The sequence below is a fragment of the Anas platyrhynchos genome, chromosome 36 (genome assembly GCF_047663525.1).
Source record: "Anas platyrhynchos isolate ZD024472 breed Pekin duck chromosome 36, IASCAAS_PekinDuck_T2T, whole genome shotgun sequence".
In the NCBI taxonomy this organism is placed as follows: Eukaryota; Metazoa; Chordata; class Aves; order Anseriformes; family Anatidae; genus Anas; species Anas platyrhynchos.
This window is the reverse complement of record NC_092624.1, coordinates 4,936,087-4,958,074: the sequence shown is the minus strand read 5'-3', so window position 1 is coordinate 4,958,074 and position 21,988 is coordinate 4,936,087. Positions and strand designations below refer to the sequence as shown.

The following is a 21,988-nucleotide window of genomic DNA, read 5'->3' as shown; positions in this document are numbered from 1 at the left end:
CATTTTCATCCAGTCTTCCAGACTTGTACAGTTAATTAGTGAGGTTTCAAGAATGCAGTTTAAAGAGAAAGTATTCAATGACCAGATTTCTAAGAGCATTTTCCTTATTTAAGATTATTTTCCATTAGTTTGGAGTTTTCAGAAGAACTGCTAGCATCATTCTCTAGTTGTCATGGATTCCATGTGACTCCTAAGGAGGTCTGTATGGGTGGAAAAGCAGTCCCTTGCAGTCCCAGACTGTATGGACAACCTTGCTGCTCAGCTCTCCATCCCCACCACTTCTCTCATCAGCCACCTGGGACTTGCATCATTTTTCCTCACACCAGACTTCTCCACTGAAGTCCACAGCAGGGTGTTACAGCATCTTTTCACCAAGTCCCACCTCCTTTCCTCAGACAACTGGCTGCACACAGGCAGTTTTGGATGTTTTTATTAACATTTAACAACAAACAAGCAAACCCCAATGTCCTCAACAGAGAACCAAATCCAAGTTGCCTCCAATGAGGTCCACCTTCCACAAGGGATGACTATACAAGAAATGGGTAGGAAATGATGAATAGAAAATGCCATTACAGAGTTGGGTGTAGGGTTGATGAAGTAAAAGAGTGAAATATGGGGAAGCTTGAAGATTCCTCAAGTTCAGAGAACCAACTATGCAGGTGAGAGGTATCTGAACGATCAAAGAGTGAAGGGAGGGGAATCTGGAGAAGAATGGAGAGTGCACATGTCCAGATAGTCTGCTGGAAAAGTGACTTCCAACATGGTCTGTTTCATAAAGCAAGGCAAAAATACAAGAAAGACTAGGGAGATGAAGTGCAGAGCATAAGAGGCAGAGACATGCAAGTACAGGGGAATATTGGTATTTTTTCTCTTGCTGTAATAAACATCCAAGGGAAAAAAATGTCATGGGACAACTCAAACATTGTATTAGAAGTGTTCAATCATTTCAGCTGACTGAAGTGTGCTGATAGAAGTGGTTGAAATGGTTAAAATAATTGGAGGCAATGGGCCTACAGCCCAGCTCAGCTCTTCAGCCCAACTCAGGCCTACAGCCATAAAATAACAATTTTCTCTCCTGCATGGAGCCCAGTTACCATAAAACACTCCCTGCCCTGCAGTGTGTCATGCCACCCGTCACTCCTGGCACAGAGCAGATCTGTGAAATGTTGTCCTCTCCTTCCTGTTAGAGGCCCAGATGATGTAGACAATGGTATCTGAATTACCAAATGTGGGTATAGGTATAGCAAACTACGGATCAATGGGGGATAATGTGATTGGTGAGAACTGATAATTGAGCAGGGGACTGCATGTAAGAAAAGAAGGGATTAGAGTGTCTTGAGGAGGAAGAATCCTGTGGAAGAGGAGGGGAGAGGGATGCAAGGGGCCAGCTGCATGTGGATATGGGGCTGGTCAGGGCTGGTCATGTCAGGCCCTGTGCTTGATCACTGTCCTGCCCTCTCATTCAACTCTGTTGCTGGCTATTTGCTGTGTGAGTGTGCTCACTCCTGGGTGTGTTGGGGGTGAATCATACAATCATGGAACCACATAGCCCTGTGTGCGTCTGCACCCATGGGTAATTGCTCTATACATGTATTACTCTAAGAGCACAATAAATCAAATGATACCAAAGAGAATAATAACAATATTGACAATGAAAGAAGGACCAGTTGTGAGGGGAGGTACCAAGTTAAGTCATTTCTGGAAAAAGAGGGGAAATTTGTCACTCTTCAGAAGCATTCATGAAATCACTTTCCTAATAGCCCACTTGAGCTCTTTGTTCCTCATGCTGTAGATGAGGGGGTTCAATGTTGGAGGCATCACCGAGTACAAAACTGCCATCACCAGGTTTAGGGATGGAGAGGAGATGGAGGGGGGCTTCAGGTAGGCAAAAAGGGCAGTGCTGATAAACAGAGAGACCACAAACAGGTGAGGGAGGCATGTGGAAAAGGCTTTGTGTCGCCCCTGCTCTGAGGGCATCCTCAGCACAGCCCTGAAGATCTGCACATAAGAAAAAAGAATGAAAACAAAACACACGGATGCTAACCAGACACCAACCACAAGCACCCAAAAACTCCTCAGGTAGGAGCGTGAGCAGGAGATCTTCAGGATCTGGGGGATCTCACAGAAGAACTGGTCCATGGCATTGCCTTGGCAGAGGCGAAGTGAAAATGTACTGGCAGTGACCAGCAGAGCATTGAGAACCCCACTGCCCCAGGCAGCTGCTGCCATCTGGGCACAAGCTCTGCTGCCCAGGAGGGTCCTATAGTGCAGGGGCTTGCAGATGGCAAAGTAGCGGTCATAGGCCATGACAGTGAGAATAAAATATTCTGCTGATATCAGAAAGGAAAAAAGAAAGACCTGTGCAGAACATGCTGAGTAGGAAATGGCCCTGGTATCATGAAGGAAATTGGCCATGGCTTTGGGGACAGTGGTGGAGATGCAGGTGTTCGTATGGGCGGGGGGGGGGGGGGGAGGGGGCTTTTGAACGGCTGGGGAGGGGGCGCTGCTGGCTCCGCCTACGTCTCGTCAGCCTTCCTCACGAGGGCTGCCGGGTCCTGGCGGCTCCCTCAAGTAGGCTTGATGCCGGAAAAATTAGCTCTGCCTGGCTCGATCCCCCGCTCCGTTGCAGAACGCGTCTGCCCCAGAGCCTATTGCCTCGGCAAATGGCCAAGTCATGCCTATGTACCTCAGTGACCATCTCTGCTGCCATTAGACACCAACAGGTTGCTCCTAAATCCTATGCTTGGTCTCTCCCAAATCCATGCAGCAACATGGGGAGCAACTGCACAGCCCTGATTTTGGCACAAGCTCTGAAAGAAGAGTGAAGCATTCAGACTGCACTACGAAGATGCTGTTTTATTAAGCAGATACTAAAACCGTCAGTGCTGTCCTACTGTGAGACATGTTTAAAGAGCCTCCAGAGTAAACAGAGCGGTATCATTACTCATTACAGACATCTGCAAATGTTTCTCTAAGAACATAAATGGTAATGACATTAAAGATAACAATGAAAATATACATATGAAACAAGGATGAGGCCTTCATGGGGATAGGAAAGTCACTTGTGTGGAAAGAAGGGGAATTTATCACTACACAGAAACATCCATGAAATCATTTGTCTAATGGCACCCTTGAGCTCCTGGTTCCTCATGCTGTAGATGAGGGGGTTCAGTGCTGGAGGCATCACCGAGTACAGAACTGCCACCAGTAGGTCAGAGGAAGGGGAGGAAATGCTCAGGGGCTTCAGGTAGGCAAAAATGGCTGTGCTGAGAAAAAGAGAGACCACAGCCAGGTGAGGGAGGCATGTGGAAAAGGATTTGTGCCATCCCTCCTCGGGAGACACTGTCAGCACTGCCCTGAAGATCTGTACATAGGAAAAGACAATGAAAGCAAAACATCCAGATGTCAAACAAGCACTGAACAGAAGCACCCAAACTTCCCTGAGATAGGAGTCTGTACATGAGAGCTTGAGGATCTGGGGGATTTCACAGAAGAATTGGTCCAAGGCATTGCCTTGGCAGAGGGGCAGGGAAAATGTACTGGCAGTGTGCAGCAGAGCATAGAGAACCCCACTGCCCCAGGCAGCTGCTGCCATCTGGGCACAAGCTCTGCTGCCCAGGAGGCTTCTGTAGTGCAGGGGCTTGCAGATGGCAACGTAGCGATCATATGCCATGATGGTGAGAATTGAAAACTCTGCTGATATCAAGAAAACAAACAGAAAGACCTGTGCAACACATCCTGCATAGGAAATGGCCCTGGAGTCCCAGAGGGAATTGGCCATGGCTTTAGGGACAGTGGTGGAGATGCAGACCAGGTCGAGAAGGGCAAAGTTGAGGAGGAAGAAGTACATGGGGGTGTGGAGGCGGTGGTTGCAGGCTACGGCAGTGAGGATGAGGCCGTTGCCCAGGAGGGCAGCCAGGTAGATGCCCAGGAAGAGTGCGAAGTGCAGGAGCTGCAGCTCCCGCGTGTCTGCAAATGGCAGGAGGAGGAACTCGGTGATGGAGCTGCTGTTGGACATTTGCTGCCTGTTGGGTATAGGGATCTGTACAGGTAGTAAAAGATAATGAAAAGTTAGAACAGTCTTCTCTGAGTGAAACCTATACCGTTCCTTGTAGACCCTCCCCCTGCCATACTTACAGGCTTTTCCTTTCTCTCCTGGAATCTTTCAGTTAGCTCCATGACATGATCTCCAGTTTTAAAGTTTACTGCACCATGAGAAGCAGGGAACTCTGCTCCTGGGCTCTTGAGGGAATCAGTCCTGACTCAGTGCAGTGAATACACAGGAGCATGGCAGCTGGGCAAAGTTTTATATTCAGATTTTGTCAGATGAAATCCTTTCTCACACAGAAGGGCATGTCAACATCTGCATTCCTGTGCTACAGAATGTAGTTGACAGGAAGGAGTTTTAGGGGCATTTTTTTCTACATATCCCCTTCCCCCTCTTTGTGCCCAAGCAGTGTTCTCTACAGTCAGAAATTCTGAGGATTTCTGCTGCACTCACAGTGAATGGTTGTGAGACCTGAGAGGCAAAGGGATTCCCTTTAGCTCAGAGCAGGCTGAGGTGGGCTGGCTGGGCTTGTTCCCAATGGCCATGATCTTGCAGCTTTTGCAGATGGAGGATAATCACATTTCTCTTACCCTGAAAAGAAGCCAGACACTGCTAAGAGAGGAGGAATGCTCTGCCAATCCCTCAACGCCCAGCCCTTCTCAAGGTACCTGAACAAGGTCTCAGCACTACACCTCTTGCCAAGGACACCTGACGTTAATTTCTACAGCCCAATAGCATGTCCTTGCATTTAGCATCTCCTCTACTGTGTATGCCTTCCAGATATTACAAACATACTATGGGAAAGATTTCTATCAGGGCAGCTCACAGCTCAAAAGACCAAGAGGGCAGCAACTTTTTTGTTTAGGTCGGAGAGGAAGCTAGGGGTAGGTTCAGAGGAAGGGGTCTTCACTGAATGAAAAAACCATGGACTTTTCTGATGAATTAGCCCTCTGATTTACCTTCCTCTCATGCCTCGATCATATCCCTAATGACTGAAGATTTTATTTCCAGGAGCTATTTCCTTGTCTCAAGTCTTATTCCTGTTTAAGCTCACAACCTCAACCCAATCTCTGTGCAGTAATCTTTGCCCTTCAGCAACCCCCTCTATGCAGGGGACTGGCTGGTTGCCTGTGCATGTTTACAGGTGGAAAAGGACCTGTAAAAATGCCCAGATGGGTGCAGCAAAGATGATGCTGTTACTTTTGATAGGAAGAGGAGAGTCTGAAGGCAGCTTTGGGGCAGCTCACAAACCTACTGATCATCAGTACCACAGTTCAGGAGTCTCAGCCATGAGCTTATACTTGGCAGCTCCTTTTCCATTTCTCCCTGCTATCCGTCTCCATCCAGAAGAGTAGGACACTGGCAAGAGGACAGAATATTCCTAATTGGACTTTAAACATGAAAAACTTGCCTGCAAAATGCCAATGGGTGCTGTGGAGCTGTGAGCAGGCTGCTGAAGAGAGCAGCCTCCTGCCAGCAGCAGGACCCTGCCCTGCCGGGGGGGCTCCTTCCACCCGCAGCTTCTCCCCGCAGCGCCCTGGGCAGCTCCCCGGGCAGGCTGAGTGCTGAGCCTGGCAGGCGGCAGAGGCCCTGCCCCGGCACACAGCCCCTGGGGCACAGCAGGGACCCTGCTCTGCACCACAGCCCTGGACACCCCTGCCTGCACCCCCGGCTTCTCCTGCCTCCACGAACTGCGGCTGCATTGCCCTCCAGCCAGAGACTTACCGGGTGCAGGGCTGGGAAGTCTTCTCCTGCAGGGAGCTCTGGGCATGCTGCCACTTCTGCCTGCCTTTAAGCACTGTGTCTCTGCAGGCAGTGCCCCCACCCCTGCTGCGCTGTGCAGAGGAGCTGCTCCTGGGCAGAGCTGTCTCTGTGCAGCGCTGCCCGCTTGCCAGGAGCTCCCCTTGGGCCCAAGAGCCCGGCCCAGCTCAGCAGCAGAGGCCCAGCCCAAGGCCTCCCTTGCTCTGCCCCCCACCAGGCTCCCTGCACATGGGGCTGCAGGGGAACCTGCTGGGAAACAGCCTGAAGGGATTCCTGGGCTTCCCTCCCTCACTTGGGTGCATACACTTCTCACATTTCTTCACAACCAGGCTCATTTCCCCTACCAGAAAATTAATTAGCTGTAACAATAACTTCTTTATTTCCCAGTATCAGTTTGGACTTGAGTTCATGGTGGGGGACATTTCTTCCTCCTTGTGGCCAGTTCCAACCTTCCAAGATGCACTTTGTGTTTTTGTTGTTGTTGTCGTTCTTTTTATCTTTCCTGCTCTTCCCTACTACCAAAGAAAGCTCCATCATGGTGGAAACCCCTCCTGAAGTAGGTATCCCAAAATATCAGCATATTTGCCGCCTGTCAGCCAAGCAGACATAAGTCACTTCACCAACATCTTCCAAGCCTTGGGTCTGCTGCTGGCTTGCAACTTTTGTGTAGACACAACCAAGCCTTGTGCCTTCTGTTGTCCAGTCATGAACTGAAACAGAAGGAACAGGACAACTCATATCCCAGCCTCCTTTTTGTCTGGGTCCTCCTGGGTATGTAGGCAGAAGGGATCCCACAGTCAGCATGCCAACCAGGTGCCTTCTGCTGGCCTAGAAGGGGCACTGGCAGATGTCAGATGAACAGTACAGATCCCAGGGAGAAGTCAAGGGTGACCTGTCAGCTACTTCAGGCAGAAGTGACCTCACAGTCCCTTTCTGTGACATATTCCTGCTGCTGCCCTATCAACTGCAGGGACAGAAGTGACCTCACAGTCACTGCCACAGTCACATTCCTCCTGCTGGGGCAGAAGATCCTGAGGCAGAGCTGAGCTGATCAGAGCATTCCCACCCATCTCGTCGTTGTGAGCTGATCAGATCCATGGCCCCTCGCATTCATCTTTGAATGCCATGTGACTGCACAACAACATCACGGCTCATGCCCTGTCACAAGGAGCAAGGCACCTAAAGCTAAGGGTTGGGAGAGAGGTTGAAGGTGAGGAGGTAAATACACAGAAAGAGGGGCCTAGGATGTTAGTTATTCATGTATGGGAATAGGGTTTACCTTTCTGGGTTAGAGATTAAGCAAAGGTTTAGTGGGAGGGTTTGGTGTTCTGCTTGGGGTGTCAGTTCTGTGGTTATGTTATGTTATAAAGCTCTTTGCTTTAGGGTTTTGTTTAGGGTATTTCTTCCAAGAACTCTAGGGTTAAGTAGAGCATTTTAATGCTAGTGTTAAGGGCAAGGATCAGCGTGAGCAAGACAGTAAGGATAAGGGGCTATGGGCTGAGTTTTGGCTTCAAGGGATGCTTTGGGGTCAGGCATAGGAGTAGTGGATTCCTGTGTGGAGTAGCATTTAGGTTTAGGGATAAAGATTACAGGTTAAAATAGGGCAAGGGCATGCATAGGCATGACTGTCATGCATAGGCATGACTGTTTTAAGACTGTTTTATGGTAGGATCTACATTACCTGAACCCTCTTACCTTTTCAAAATCATTAAGTTCTGCTGGCCAAGCTCCTCTTCCCTCCCATAAATCTCACATCTCTCCTGTCCAGCCTTCTCCTGACCTCCCCATATCGGTCATCTTTTTGGGAGCAGGCTTCTCATGACATTCAAGATACTCTGAGGAGTATCTGTCTCACTTCTGTTGGCTAATCTGTTCATGAGAAAGAAGCAGGTCCTAAGCCAACATGGAGCACCCTCCACAATGTGCCAAGCAGCTCTGCACCACCACAAATGTGTGTGTACCGCCTACAATTTCAGTTCCAGAATGGCTCCTATAGATGCAGGGTAACTTCTCCCAGGCCATCATGTATGCTTCAGTTTCCCCCTTGCATCTTGGAGGCAGCGGCCCCCTCTGTGTAGAAAACAGAAAGTAGTCCTGAAAGATGACTTTAGGCAAAAGCTGAAACCTTGGACATGAAAACTCGTATCAAAGACCTCTTCCCCTACGGGGCCTACCTGGTAATTAGGAAAACTGGATCTAACAAACTATGTGCAAAGCAGGTGCCTTCTGCAGGCCTATTATGGACACTGGCAGATGTGAGCCTAAAGGCACAGATCCCAGCCAGGAGTCAAGGGATGTCCAGTTGGCTACTTCAGGAAGAAGTCAACTCACAATGTGCTTTATAGACACTGACTTAGAACTGGATTAGGAATTTCTGAGGCACCACTTACCTATTAATACCATACCTACAGAAAAAAACCCTTTTGGCCCAGGACCTGCCCAGGTAGAAGTAATGTGGTTGTGATCCTTCCAGCCCATAACCCTGCTGCTGGATTCCCAGCTGCTCTAACACACAGGAGCCAGTTCCATGCCAGTCCTGGGAGGTGCTAGGGCAGGAGAGACCTTGCAGTTGCCACCACTGTAGAGAAAACTGAAAGCTGCCCTGAAGGGGCATTTTAGGAAAAAAAGCTGAAATCTCTGACAGGACAACCAGAGATGTTGCGCTGAAGAGTGAGGGGGCTGTGGTGCCTGGGGCATGGGGGCACTCTGCAGGGCCGTGCTGGGCAGGCTGGGAGGCAGACCCAGCTCATGGGGTCACTACCATTGCCCCAGGACGGCAACGAATCACTCACCAGACTCCTTTGCTGGGACTGCTCTGTGTCCTGGGACTGCAGAGCATAGAAGATGGACACTTCTCCATCAACTCAGCTTCACGCAGGGCTCTTCAGCATTGCCCAGTCCCAGGACTTGCCCCCTCCTCCTCCATCCACAGACATACATAGGTTTCCATTTGGGGTCTCAGGCAGGACTTTAAGGATCTGCTAAATTCCTGGATTTCCTTGTTTCTCGCAGCCTTCACGCAAGTCATTTTCCTGGCCCTCCTCTCAGGTGGCACTCAGTGACCCTTCAGTAGGGGCTTTGGGCTTCCTCAGTTGTCCTGCTGCTTATTAGCACCTTCCTGGCTCCTTCCTGAGCTCAGAGGGAGCCTTTTTGTCCAGCATGTGGCCCTGCACTGGCTCTGGCTGGGACGGAGTTACTCTCTGCAGAGCAGCCCCTGTGGTGCTGTGCTTTTGATATATGAGCAGAGCAGTGTTGGTCACCAATGGCTGTAGTCACTGTTTCTGAGAAGTGTTTGCACAGCATCAAGGCCTTCTCTGCTTCTCACTCTGTCCCACCATCGAGTGGGCTGTGGGTGGGCAAGAGGCTGGGAGGGGAACCTGCCATGACAGCCAACCCAGCCTTACCACATGTACATTCCATGGCATATAACACTGTGCTCAGCAGTGCATATTGGGGTCAACTTCCCAAGACAAAGCTCAAAGGGTTGTGGTAAATGGGGCCACGTCAGACTGGCAGAAGGTCACTAGTGGGGTCCTCCAAGGCTCCATTTTAGGGCCAGTCCTCTTCAATATTTTTAGAAACGATTTGGTTGTAGGACTAGAATCAATCTCCTCATCCACATCATCATCCACATCACTCAATCCCCTCATCCACATCATTGATGAAGATATTGAAGAGAACTGGCCCCTGTACTGGGCCCTGGGGGACACCAGTAGTGACTGGCCTCCAACTGCATTTATCTGCATTTACCAGGACCCTTTGGGCCAGTTTTTAACCAAACTAAGCATACACCTGTCCAAACACTGAACAGCCAGTTTCTCTGCAGAATGCTGTGGAAAAAGATCTCAAAGGCCTTACTGTGGCCTAGGTAGACCACATCCAGAGCCTTTCCCTCATCCACTGAGAGCATCACCTTGTTATGACTGAGATTTGATTTCACAGAATCACAGAATTTCTAGGTTGGAAGAGACCTCAAGACCATCAAGTCCAACCTCTGACCTAACACTAACAAGTCCTCCACTAAAGCATATCACTAAGTTCTACATCTAAACGTCTTTTAAAGACCTCCAGGGATGGTGACTCCACCACTTCCCTGGGCAGCCTATTCCAATGCCTAATAACCCTCACAGTAAAGAAGTTCTTCCTAACATCTAACCTAAAACTCCCCTGGCGCAACTTCAGCCCATTCCCCCTCGTCCTGTCACCAGGCACGTGGGAGAACAGGCCAACCCCCACCTCGCTACAGCCTCCTTTAAGGGACCTATAGAGAGCAATAAGGTCACCCCTGAGCCTCTTTTTCTCCAGGCTGAACAAACCCAACTCCCTCAGCTGCTCCTCATAGGACTTGTTCTCCAGACCCCTCACCAGCTTTGTCGCCCTTCACTGGACTCGCTCAAGCACCTCTATGTCCTTCTTGTAGCGAGGGGCCCAAAACTGAACACAGTAGTCGAGGTGCGGCCTCACCAGAGCCGAGTACAGGGGGACGATCACCTCCCTAGCCATGCTGGCCACACTGCTTCTTATATAAGCCAGGATGCCGTTGGCCTTCTTGGCCACCTGAGCACACTGCTGGCTCATATTCAGCCGACTATGAACTATCACTCCCAGGTCCTTCTCTGCCTGGCAGCTCTCCAACCACTCATCTCCCAGCCTGTAGCTCTGCTTGGGGTTATTGCGCCCCAGGTGCAGGACCCGGCACTTGGCCTTGTTCAACTTCATGCAGTTGACCTCAGCCCATTGGTGCAGCCTATCCAGATCCTCCTGCAGAGCCTTCCTACCCTCATTTTTTTTTTTGCCATGCAGGACCTGACTTTGATAAACCAATGCTGACTGGGCCTGATCGCTTGGTTGTCCTGGAAGCATTGTGTGATGGTATTCAAAATAATCTGCTCCATGAGCTTCCCCAGCACCGAGGTCAGACTGACAGTCTCGTAGCTCAGAGATCCTCCTTCTGGCCATTTTGTAGGTGGGCATCACATCTGCTAGTCACCAGTTGACTGTGAACTCCCCTGATAGCCAGGACTGCTGATAAATGATGGAAAGCGGCATGACGAGCACTTCTGCCAGCTCCCTCAGTACCCTCAGGTAGATCCCATCTAGCTCTTGTGAACATCCACCATGAGGGATGCCATATGAGCAGTGGTGCCTGCTCACCAGGAACCAGACCAACTTCCTACAGAGCTGCTTTACAAGGAGTGTGGCCACCAAGAAAATCTAATTTATACTCAGCTCAGATCCGGTGTGACATTACAAGAAGTATCTACAGCCAGCAGGGAAAGATGTGCAGGTCTGGGATTCCCTTGGACAGTCTGGTGTGCAGAGGAGTAAGGGCTGTGGCAAGACTGAGAGTCCCAACAGGACTGAGGTCTTTGCCCATGGCTATGGCTGTTGTCTCTGCCACTGAGGTCTATGAGGAGACAGTGTACAGTTGATGCACAAGGGCCTCAATGCCTCCTTGCCCCCACCCATGAAGCAGGCAGGGGTCATACCATTCTCCTGCACTTGGCCATGCACATCCCATCTCCTACTGCCCCAGGAAGAGCCCTGAGCAATGCGTGAAGAGAAAGAATCTCTCTTCCCAGGGACCAGGGGTCAAAGGCTTGGCCCTTGTCCTTGGTGAAACACATCCAGCCTTTCTACACATCAGTGTGCCTTGACATTGTCTTTCTCTATTTGTGCTAACTGCCTCCAACGCTGTGTTCTAACGAGCTCCAAGGGAGGCTGTGTCAGCCCTGGCCCTCAGGGGGACACTGCAGGAAACTTGCATCTGATTTGGACTTCTTGAGAGATTTCTTCAGTTTGCTCTCAGTGCCTGCATTTTGAGGGCTCATCACCAAAACTCCCTGAGGGGTCATTACAATGCCTTGGGCTGGGCCTCTGATGTTGAGCTGGGCCGGGCTCCTGGGACAGAGAGAGCTCCTGGCAAGAGAGCCCTGGTGCAGAGAGACAGCTCTACCCAAGAGCAGCACCTCTGCACAGTGCAGCAGGGCTGGGGGCTCTGACCACAGCAAACACTGAGAGGAGAGAAGAGAGGGATTGAAGGCAGTTGGGAGAAGGAGGATGCTGAGAGCTGACCGGAGGAGAAATCTGCACAGCCCTTGACAAGGTAAGTCTCTGGCTGCAGGGCCACGCAGCTGAACGTCCTGTAAGAGTCTCCTCCTGGGTCTTGTTTCTGGGAGGGCAGTGGGCAATGCAGTAGGCTTTGAGAGTCCTGCTGGATTGCACTGCGAAGTGAGGAAGAGTGGCAAAAGCCCCTTGGAGTGCTCTAACCTAACTGCCTCTGGTCAGCCAAGAGCAGAGTGGCCAAGGCTCCTAAAGGCAGCGGTGCAGCTGGAATAGTGGGACACCCCAGCTTGCGTATATCCAGCTCTGGCCGTGGGGCATACACTCTTGGGCTGCAGGCTGCTCTCCAGCAGGATGCAGCTGTCTCGTCAATCCTTGTGTTATCCAGGTGTCCCAAGGAGAAGACACTTCCACACTAAGGCCATGTCCTTGCTGCTGGATAGCTGTCTGAGGGCAGCTGGAGTGAGCGCTCTGCACCCCTGGTTGGGAGGGAAGAACTGAGAACCTGATCCAGCACCCAGAGACAAGGGGAGGACTCTGTCCAGCTGTACTTGGACTGGGGCTTCTGTGCTCTCAGCTGTCTTCAGTTACATCTCAGTGAAACACGCGAGCATGGTGGTCATCCTAAACATTACTGGGTTAAATGCTAGAAAATATAGCAAAGATAATCCTACCATGCTCTAAACTGTCGTTGGATGAGTTGTTTACAAAAACAATGCAAAGTTCAATGATCTGAAAGTTGGACTGAATTTGAATTTCCCCCATGTTACTTTTTCCCTCCTGCTGAACAGCAGGAAGTACTCCTCTGGAGTGCACAGCACACCCAGCTCCCAGAGCCACTCTCAGCCAACTGCAGATACAGCTCGAGCAAGAGAGCTGCAGAAAAGTTCTCCTGCAAAGAGAGTGGCTTAGGCAGAGTGGTGCTTTAAGGCTTGCAGTAGGTTTTCCTCATAGACGTTTGTTCTAAATTTGTTCTGCCTTCTCCTCTTCAACAGACAACTGTGTCCAACGTCATAAAATGCCCAACAGCAGCTCCATTACCGAGTTCCTCCTCCTGGCATTTGCAGACACAAGGGAGCTGCAGCTCCTGCACTTCACGCTCTTCCTGGGCATCTACCTGGCTGCCCTCCTGGGCAACGGCCTCATCCTTACCGCCGTAGCTTGCGACCACCGCCTTCACACTCCAGTGTATTTCTTCCTCCTCAACCTCGCCCTCCTCGACCTGGGCTGCATCTCCACCACTGTCCCCAAAGCCATGGCCAATTCCCTTCATGATACTAGGGCCATCTCCTATGCAGGATGTGCTGCACAGGTCTTTCTTTTTCCCTTTCTGATATCAGCAGAGTATTTTATTCTCACCATCATGTCCTACGATCGCTATGTTGCCATCTGCAAGCCCCTTCACTACGGGAGCCTCGTGGGCAGCAGAGCTTGTGCCCAGATGGCAGCAGCTGCCTGGGGCAGTGGGGTTCTCTATGCTCTGCTGCACACTGCCAATACATTTTCACTGCCATTGTGCAGAGGCAATGCTGTGGACCAGTTCTTCTGTGAGATCCCCCAGATCCTGAAGATCTCCTGCTCACAGTCCTACCTGAGGAGTTTTTGGGTGCTTGTGATTGGTGTCTGGTTAACGTCCGTGTGCTTTGTTTTCATTCTTTTTTCTTATGTGCAGATCTTCAGGGCTGTGCTGCGGATGCCTTCAGACCAGGGGCGACACAAAGCCTTTTCCACATGCCTCCCTCACCTGTTTGTGGTTTCCCTGTTTATCAGCACTGCCCTTTTTGCTTACCTGAAGCCCCCCTCCATCTCCTCTCCATCCCTGAACCTGGTGGTGACAGCTCTGTACTCAGTGATGCCTCCAACATTGAACCCCCTCATCTACAGCATGAGAAACAGGGAGCTCAAGTGGGCTATTAGGAAAGTGATTTCACGAATGTTTCTAAATAGAGACAAATTTCCCCTCTTTTTCCAGAATTGACTTAACTTGGTACCTCCCCTCAGGCCTGGTCCTTCTTTCATTGTCAGTATTGTTATTGTTCTCTTTGGTATCATTTGATTTATTGTGCTCTTAGAGTAATATCTCTTTTTCACCCTACTTCTGCTGAGGATTGACACTTCTCTGTTTGCTCTTGAGGCTATACAAATATGTGTCCAACAGAAGGTCAGAGCTGACTCTTACCTTCAAAATAAAATGGGATCTCCACAGTGCACTGTCTGAAGGCTTGGATGTTTTTTCAAGGTTGTTACCAAGCTTTCCAGAAGCTTGTGTCACTTTCCACCACCTATCAGACGCTTTCCAGCATCTGTCAGTGGTCATGATCCTCCAAAGATGTCCTGGGTGAGTAGAGACTTGCTAATGTGATGCCCATCTTTAAGAAAGGTCATAAAGAAGGACTAGGGAACTGCAGGTCTGTCAGCCTGACCTCGGTGCCAGGAAAGGTGATGGGACAGGTCATCTTGAATGCAATTATGCAGCATATGCAGGACTACCAGAGGATCAGGCCCAGTCAGTATGGGTTCAAGAAAGGCAAGTTCTGCCTGACCAACCTCATCTCCTTCTATGACCAGTGACCTGCCTGGAGAATGAAGGAAAGCCTGATGACATAGTCTACCTAGACTTCAGCAAGGCCTTTGCCATGATCTCCCACAGTATTCTCCTGGAGAAGCTGGCAGCCCATGGCTTGGACAGGCACACACTTTGCTGGCTTAAAAACTGGCTGGGTGGCCGGGCCCAGACAGTAGTGGTGGCCAGACTGAAATCCAGCTGGTGACCAGTCACGAGTGGTGTTCCCCAGGGGTTGGTGTTGAGGCCCATCCTGTTTAACATTTTTATTGATGATTTGGATGAGGCAATTGAGTGCACCCCCAGTACGTTTGCAGATGACACCAAGGTGGAGGGAAGTGTCAATCTGCCAGTGGGTAGGAAGGCCCAGTAGAGGGACCTGGACAGGCTGGATTGATGGGCAGAGGGCTGTGGGATGAGGTTCACCATGGGTAAGTGCTACTTCCTCCTCTTTGGCCACAACAACCCCATGCAATTCTACAGGCTTGGGGAAGACTGGCTGGAAAGCTGTGCACAGGAAAGGGATCTGGGTGTGTGCTCAAAGCTTTCCTGAACATGAGCTGGCAGGTTGATAGCAAGCTGAATATGAGTCAGTAGTGTGCCCTGGCAGCCAGGAGGGCCAACCGTATCCTGGGGTGCATCAAGCACGGCATTGCTAGTCAGTTGATGGAAGTGAATATCCTGCTCTACCTTGCACTGTTGGGGCCTCACCTTGAGTACTGTGTGCAGTTCTGGTGTCGTGGTTTAACCGAGCCGGCAGCTAAACACCACACAGCCGTTCGCTCACCCTCCCCCCTCCCTCTCTGGGACGGGGGAGAGAAATGGAAAGTGAAGCCCGTGAGTTGAGATAAAGACAGTTTAATAAGACAGGAAAATAATAATAACAAAATAATAATAACAATAATAACAATAATAATAATATGGTGATAATAGGGAAATAATAATAATATGTACAAACAAGTGATGCACAATGCAATTGCTCACCACTCGCTGACCGATGCCCAGCCTAACCCCGAGCAGTCCGGCCCCCTCCCCCCGGCTAGCCACCCCTATATATTGTTTAGCATGACGTCAGATGGTATGGAATACCCCTTTGGCTAGTTTGGGTCACCTGTCCTGGGTCTGTCCCCTCCCAGCTCTTACTGCACCCCCAGCCTGTCCGTTGGCAGGACAGAACAAATGGCTGAGATGTCCTTGGCTTAGTATAAGCACTGCTCTGCAACAATTAAAGCATCGGGGTGTTATCAGCACTCTTCTCATCCTAAGCCAAAACACAGCATTCCACCAGCTACTAGGAAGAAAATTAATTCTGTGCTAACTGAAACCAGGACATCTGGGCACCACAGTACTGAAAGGATATGAAACTGTTGGAGAGAGTCCAGTGAAGGACTACAAAAATGGTGAAGGGCCTAGAGGGGAGGCACAGCTGAGGTCACTTGGCCTGTTCAACCTGGAAAAGGAGAGGCTGAGGGGAGACCTCATCATGGTCTAGTCTCCCTCACGAGGGAGAGTGGAGCAGCAGGCACCCCTCTATTCTCTTTAGTGACCAGTGATAGGACCAGAGGGAATGGTGTCAAGCTGCGACAGGTGAGGTTCAGGCTGGATATCAGGAAGATAACTCTTCACTGAGAGGTAGTTACACACTGGAACAGGCTCCCCAGATACAGAGTCACGGCACCAAGCTTATCAGAGTTTAAGAAGCAATTGGACTGTGCACTTAGTCACATGGTCTAAAATTTTGGGCAGACCTGTGTGGTGCCAGGAGCTTGACTCTATGATCCTTATGAGTCCTGTCCAACTTGGGATATACTATGATTCTATGATTTTTGCACCAACTCCCGCCTCCTTTCCTCAGACATCTGGCTACACACAGTTTTTTGTTGTTATTTTTGTGTGGATGTGTCTTTTTTTTTTTTTAATATTTACAAAAGAAGTATATTAAAAAGAAACTAACACCAACAAAAATAAAAGAAGCAACCAAACAAAAACCACAGTCCACAGCTGTGAGTCAACTCTAACTTGCCTCCAGTGAGGTGCACCATCCACCATTGATGACTGTACAAGAAATTTTTGACACAGAGAGATAGGAAATGGTAAAAGAGAAATACAGAGTTGGCTACAGGGATGATGAAAGGGACTACTGAAACGCAGGCAAGCTTAACCTCCCTGAAACCCCTAGAAGCAACTGGGTATATGAGAAGTATCTGAATGACCGAAGAGCAAGAGCAAGTGGAGGGGAACTCTGCAGAAGAGCGGAAAATGCACATGTCCACACACTCTGCTGGAAAGATGATTTCCAGCATGGTCTGTTTCGTAAGGCCAGGTTGAAATACCTCAAAGACTGAGATGAAGTGCAGTGCATAAGAGAAATTCTGGCAATGCAAGTACAGGGGAAGATATATATACATATCTGCATTACCTGCCTTTCTTGGTGGGAATATTCACATCTTTCTGTCTGTATAGTGAGAAATATTTGTGTAGCTACAGCTGTAACTACAGCTGTATGTGCAAGTAAAGGTAAATGTATATACAGAGTTACACGTATACACATAGATAACTGGGAGAGAGACGGGCAAGTGTCTGGGATTCTAGGAGTTTACATCACCTGAACTATCAAGAAACCACCCCAGCAGTGCTGGGAGCTGGGGAGAGGGGAGACGTGGAGGAAGGTCGCAGTGACACGGCTGGGAGGTGGGTTGTGATGCCATTCCTACTGCAGTGACCTGACTGCCGGGTGGCAGGCAGGCAGACACAGCGATGTCATTGAGTGCATCACAAACCCCATGGGACACGGGGGGCAGCTCTGACAGGGGACAACTCTGTCGAGCCACCATGGCTGGGCTGCTGCTGCTGAGGTCACCTCCTCACAACAGTGTGATGGGCCAGGAGCAGGCAGGCCTCAGGAGGCCATCAAGAGCAGCAGCTGTGGAAGCTGCAGGCAGATGCCTGGGCCCCTGGGGAGGGCTGCCCTGCAGTGATGCCAGCTGGACATGGGGTGGGAGCCTGTGGGAAAAGGCACAAGAAAGTGCTGGGTGTGACAAAGCACAGCACGAGAAAGGAGCAGATTACAGGCAGGGCTGTGAGGGACAGCAACATCTCACGTGCCCTTGGTGGGCAGAGATTTGAGCGATGGGCAAATGGCACAGAGAGATAGAGGGGAGCAGTGGAGACCAGAGGTCTGGTCCTTGCTCTAGTGACTCCAGATACCCTGTACCTGATCGCATCTCTCTGTCCTGCCTTCTTCCAGTTGCAGTTGGTCTGGGTGTGCTCAGCTGTACACACCTGTGTGTGCACATCCATGTGTGTTTAAAAGATTGCGTCTTTGTGTACACATGGCTGGGTATTCTTGCAGACACCAATTCTAGGTGAGCTTTGCCTTTCCTAAAAGCATATGTCCACCACAAAGGTAAGATATCTAAGTTTCTTTTTTGGAGCCTGTCCTTGCTGTCACCCCCTGGCAGATCCTTCACGGCCCCTCTCAGTGCCCTAACCCTGCAGCAGCCCAGCCCCACTGCCCCACACATGGTCCCACAGCCGTGCTGCCAAAGCAACGCACATGGCAATGCACATTCAGGGTTGGGTCAAGCTCCTGCTATTACGATTTCAATGGCACACTTGGGGTCCCCTCCTGCCATGGCCCTACTGCATTTGCATCCTCCTCCAGCCCCCAGCTGTGGGAGTGTGGCCATGTTTATCTCTTAACTTATGCTTCATAAATGATTTCATACCTAACTTATAGAACACTATTTTTTTATTCAAGCTCATAAATAAAGTAGGCTAAAATTCTGCTAAATAGCTGATACAAATATTGCTAGGAAGATGTGGATCAAGTTTTCACTTCCAGGCGAATGCAACTTAACTTCTGTATTAACTTTGCTGATGTTTCTGGGATTCCCATAATAAACTATAGCTGGTATGATACCATATTTAAAGTATGCCAGAAACCTGAATTTGAGGTACAAAGCAAGTTCCCAGTATATGAAAAAAAAGTCACTTGCACTGTTTTATCCCCATAAAGCTACAGTAGAATCCTCTAGTAACCACGAGGTGGCTTTTGGTCTGTAAGGAAAATTGTTAGTGTAAATGACAATATTCATCGCTGTTGCAGTGTTTTAGTGTGGCTCACAGTCCATAAACATTTTTGTCCTTCATGTATCTTTAAATATATAGTTACTGTTTGTTTGTTTTTTTTTTTACAAGGCTAAGTGCTGGGTCCTGCACCTGGGGCGCAATAACCCCAAGCACAGCTACAGGCTGGGAGATGAGTGGTTGGAGAGCTGCCTGGTGGAGAAGGACCTGGGAGTGATGGTGGACAGTCAGCTGAATATGAGCCAGCAGTGTGCTCAGGTGGCCAAGAAGGCCAACAGCATCCTGGCTTGCATAAGAAACAGTGTGACCAGCAGGGCTAGGGAGGTGATCATCCCCCTGTACTCGGCTCTGGTGAGGCCGCACCTCGAGTACTGTGTTCAGTTTTGGGCCCCTCGCTACAAGAAGGACATCGAGGTGCTTGAGAGGGTCCAGAGAAGGACGACGAAGCTGGTGAGGGGCCTGGAGAACAAGTCCTACGAGGAGCGGCTGAGGGAGCTGGGCTTGTTCAGCCTGGAGAAGAGGAGGCTCAGGGGCGACCTTATCGCTCTCTACAGATACCTTAAAGGAGGCTGTAGCGAGGTGGGGGTTGGTCTATTCTCCCACATGTCTGGTGACAGGACGAGGGGGAATGGGCTTAAGTTGTGCCAGGGGAGTTTTAGGTTGGATGTTAGGAAGAATTTCTTTACTGAAAGGGTTGTTAGACACTGGAACGGGCTGCCCAGGGAAGTGGTGGAGTCACCATCCCTGGAAGTCTTCAAAAGACATTTAGATGTAGAGCTTAGGGATATGGTTTAGTGGGGACTGTTAGTGTTAGGTTAGAGGTTGGACTCGATGATCTTGAGGTCTCTTCCAACCTAGAAATTCTGTGATTCTGTGATTCTGTAATCACACATCTCACAGCTCCCCAAGGAATGGTGATCAGGAGCTTACTGCTCCTTTTATGTTATCTCTGTCTTCATCCACCTTTTCCTGTGATGGCTCTACTTGGGAGGAGCATGCCTCGTCTTTTTCTTCCTCCTCCCCTGTATGAGTAGGAGCTTCTTTCCTAGCTAAACAAGCTGATTTTGTCTCTCCTGTTTCTTCTCATATGTATGTATGAGTGATAGAGGCACAGGTTGCTTCTCTGGCCCAGTCGCAGGGATTGGAGTTGTGTAGATTGCAACTCGTAAGCATAGGCCAAGCCCCAGCACACTGCAGTGATTTCTCCCTCTTTGGAATCGCCAGGGTGATGACACTCCTTTTTCAAGCATTCTGCCTTTTTATTTATTTATTTATTTATTTTATTTTTTTATTTTTATGATTCTGCACTTCTTCAGGGGTGAAGTTAGAAAGCATTGGAGGTGCCCACAGTTCTAGGTGCCTGCCCAAATCCTCCCACACACCCTGCCCCTCATAATTATCCTGCCTCAGGGAAGATCATTGTGTGGCATTCTGAAATAGTTTACTCTAACCTTAAACAAAACCTGAAACACATTCAGGACACATAACAATAGGTACAGGCTGGTTTGAACATTCCAAGGATTCCAAGTTTCAAAGAGCTATTGTAACTAGCTGTGGGGAGAAGAAGTGTCCCCTCTCATCCCTTCCATAGATTGGCTCCCCGAGGAGAAAAGTAAAGACTGTTAATTATAAATAGTTTCTGAGAGAAAGTTCCTCGAGCATGGAGGTGACAGCAATGCTGAGTACAACTACCAGATTTGTCTCATGACCAGTAATTTTATCACAACATAAGGTAGTGTTAGGCCGTAGAGTAAACTAATAACCATAAACGAGCACGCACAAAGGATAAACAGCACAACAGGGAACACACACAATATGTATTGTGCTACCCAACACAGTTCTGAGACCAAACAGGACTACTAAACCAACAAAAAATGAACATTGTGGTCAGCAACTATGAAGCTGATCTATTGCTTCTAACAACTTTATTTTAACATGATGCAGTCATATCTGTCATTATCTGAGCCCTTTATGGTCCCACGCAGGATTCATTTGGGAAGGAGGGCATCCCACAGGAGGGACGCAGAGAGGGCAGAGATTGACCATCAAGGAGCAGTGGAAACAATGTCACAGACTGACAGCAATTCCCAATTCTCCTGTTCCACCCAGGACGAGGAGTTACAGGAGGCTTGATGAGGGGAATGGTGTTTTTAGTTTGCTTGTAGTTCCTCAAGGTTGTAGTCCACCACTGAGAGTCAATAAATTATATTAATCTACCTATGCTAAGTCTGTCTTGCCTGTGATGATAATTGGTACCCATGAGGATATTTGGTGGGTGACCTCCTGTTCTACCTCAAGCCTTGAGCTCTTTTCATCGTATTTTTTCCCCCTTTTCCTTGTAGGTGGGGAAGTAAAAGAGCGGTGGCCATGGAGTTCACCTGTGTACCTGTGTAAACCCACCACAGTATGGAGATTGGAAGGGTCCAGCACCAGGGCTGTGGCCATCCAGGGATGGCATCTCAGCACCCAGAACACGCTCTGGCAGCCTGGTGGCACAGGAGGGGCTGGTTCCCCTGAAGGAGATCAGTACAAGGGGAAGGCTTGATTTCCAACACAGGCATTTTTGGCACATTTCTGAGAGGCCTGTGGGAACTGGAGGACACACCAGTCTCTGGGACACCGGTCGTCTTTCCTCCCAGAGACAGATCCCACAGAGACACCAGCTCCCAGGGAAACCTGGCCCTGGACTGTCCCCATCACAAGGAGGCTGAGCCATGCCCAGAGGAGCCCTTGGGCTTAGGGCACCCCTAGCATCAGGACCCAGGAATCCTGGCTACCGCATACTCCCCTGAGCCCAGAGGGACACTCAGGCAAGGCTCTTGCAGCAGCCACCAGCCATTTCCAGCCCCCTGCAAAGCTTTGGACAGCTGCCAGCCCCTGTGACACATCTTGGGAAGGGGCTGCTGACACCCTTACCTTTCGGGGAGAGATGCAGGAGCACTGGGAACAGGGAAGTCAGGACAGAGGTGATGGTCGTGCTCCAGCAACCCTCCATCTCGTTTGCTGCTGGCCCTCAGCTCAGGACAAGGGATGCCCGCCCTGGCTCCTCAACCACAGCTCCTCTGCAAGGTGCTCCTGCTCCTCCGCCCGTCAGCGAGGGTCGCCCAGTGCAAGCTTGCTGCCTGCTGACCCCACTCCTGGCCACAGAAGGACAGCGCTGGGGAGCACCCAAGCAGTGCCCAGCAGGGACCAGGCCTTGCAGGGAAGTGCCGGCACTGCCGCTGCTCCAGTGACGATATCCTGGTGATGCAGTGCACCCCTGTGACATCAGCACGTGTCATTAGAAGGCCTGTGAGGTCAGCAGCATGGAGACAGCACAGCTCAGGAGAGACGAGAGATTTCCCTTCTTGTCCTGAGAAACAGTCATTTCATTTCTTCCCAGTTCTTTTCCACAGGATCCTGACAAATTTACCAGGAACATCTCCAAATGGTGACAAAGGCCATGGAATATAGGAAATGGAACA

The 21,988-nt window shown here is 49.9% G+C and overlaps 1 protein-coding gene across 1 annotated transcript; it reads left to right on the top strand.

Moving 5' to 3' along the window:
• Positions 1-1,207: 1,207 nt before the first annotated feature.
• Positions 1,208-13,850, top strand: LOC113840799 (olfactory receptor 14C36-like). The gene is made up of 2 exons (XM_072032105.1): positions 1,208-1,277; positions 12,868-13,850. The coding sequence occupies exons 1-2, from the start codon at positions 1,208-1,210 to the stop codon at positions 13,848-13,850; spliced, it is 1,053 nt and encodes a 350-aa protein (XP_071888206.1).
• The last annotated feature ends 8,138 nt before the right edge of the window (positions 13,851-21,988 follow it).

Excerpts from the sequence above, each read along its gene's own strand:
- LOC113840799 (XM_072032105.1), top strand. The coding sequence starts at position 1,208 with ATGGTATCTGAATTACCAAATGTGGGTATAGGTATAGCAAACTACGGA. Across the intron at positions 1,278-12,867 it reads AATGGGGGATAATGTGATTG|ACAACTGTGTCCAACGTCAT; the intron begins GTGAGAACTGAT and ends CCTCTTCAACAG.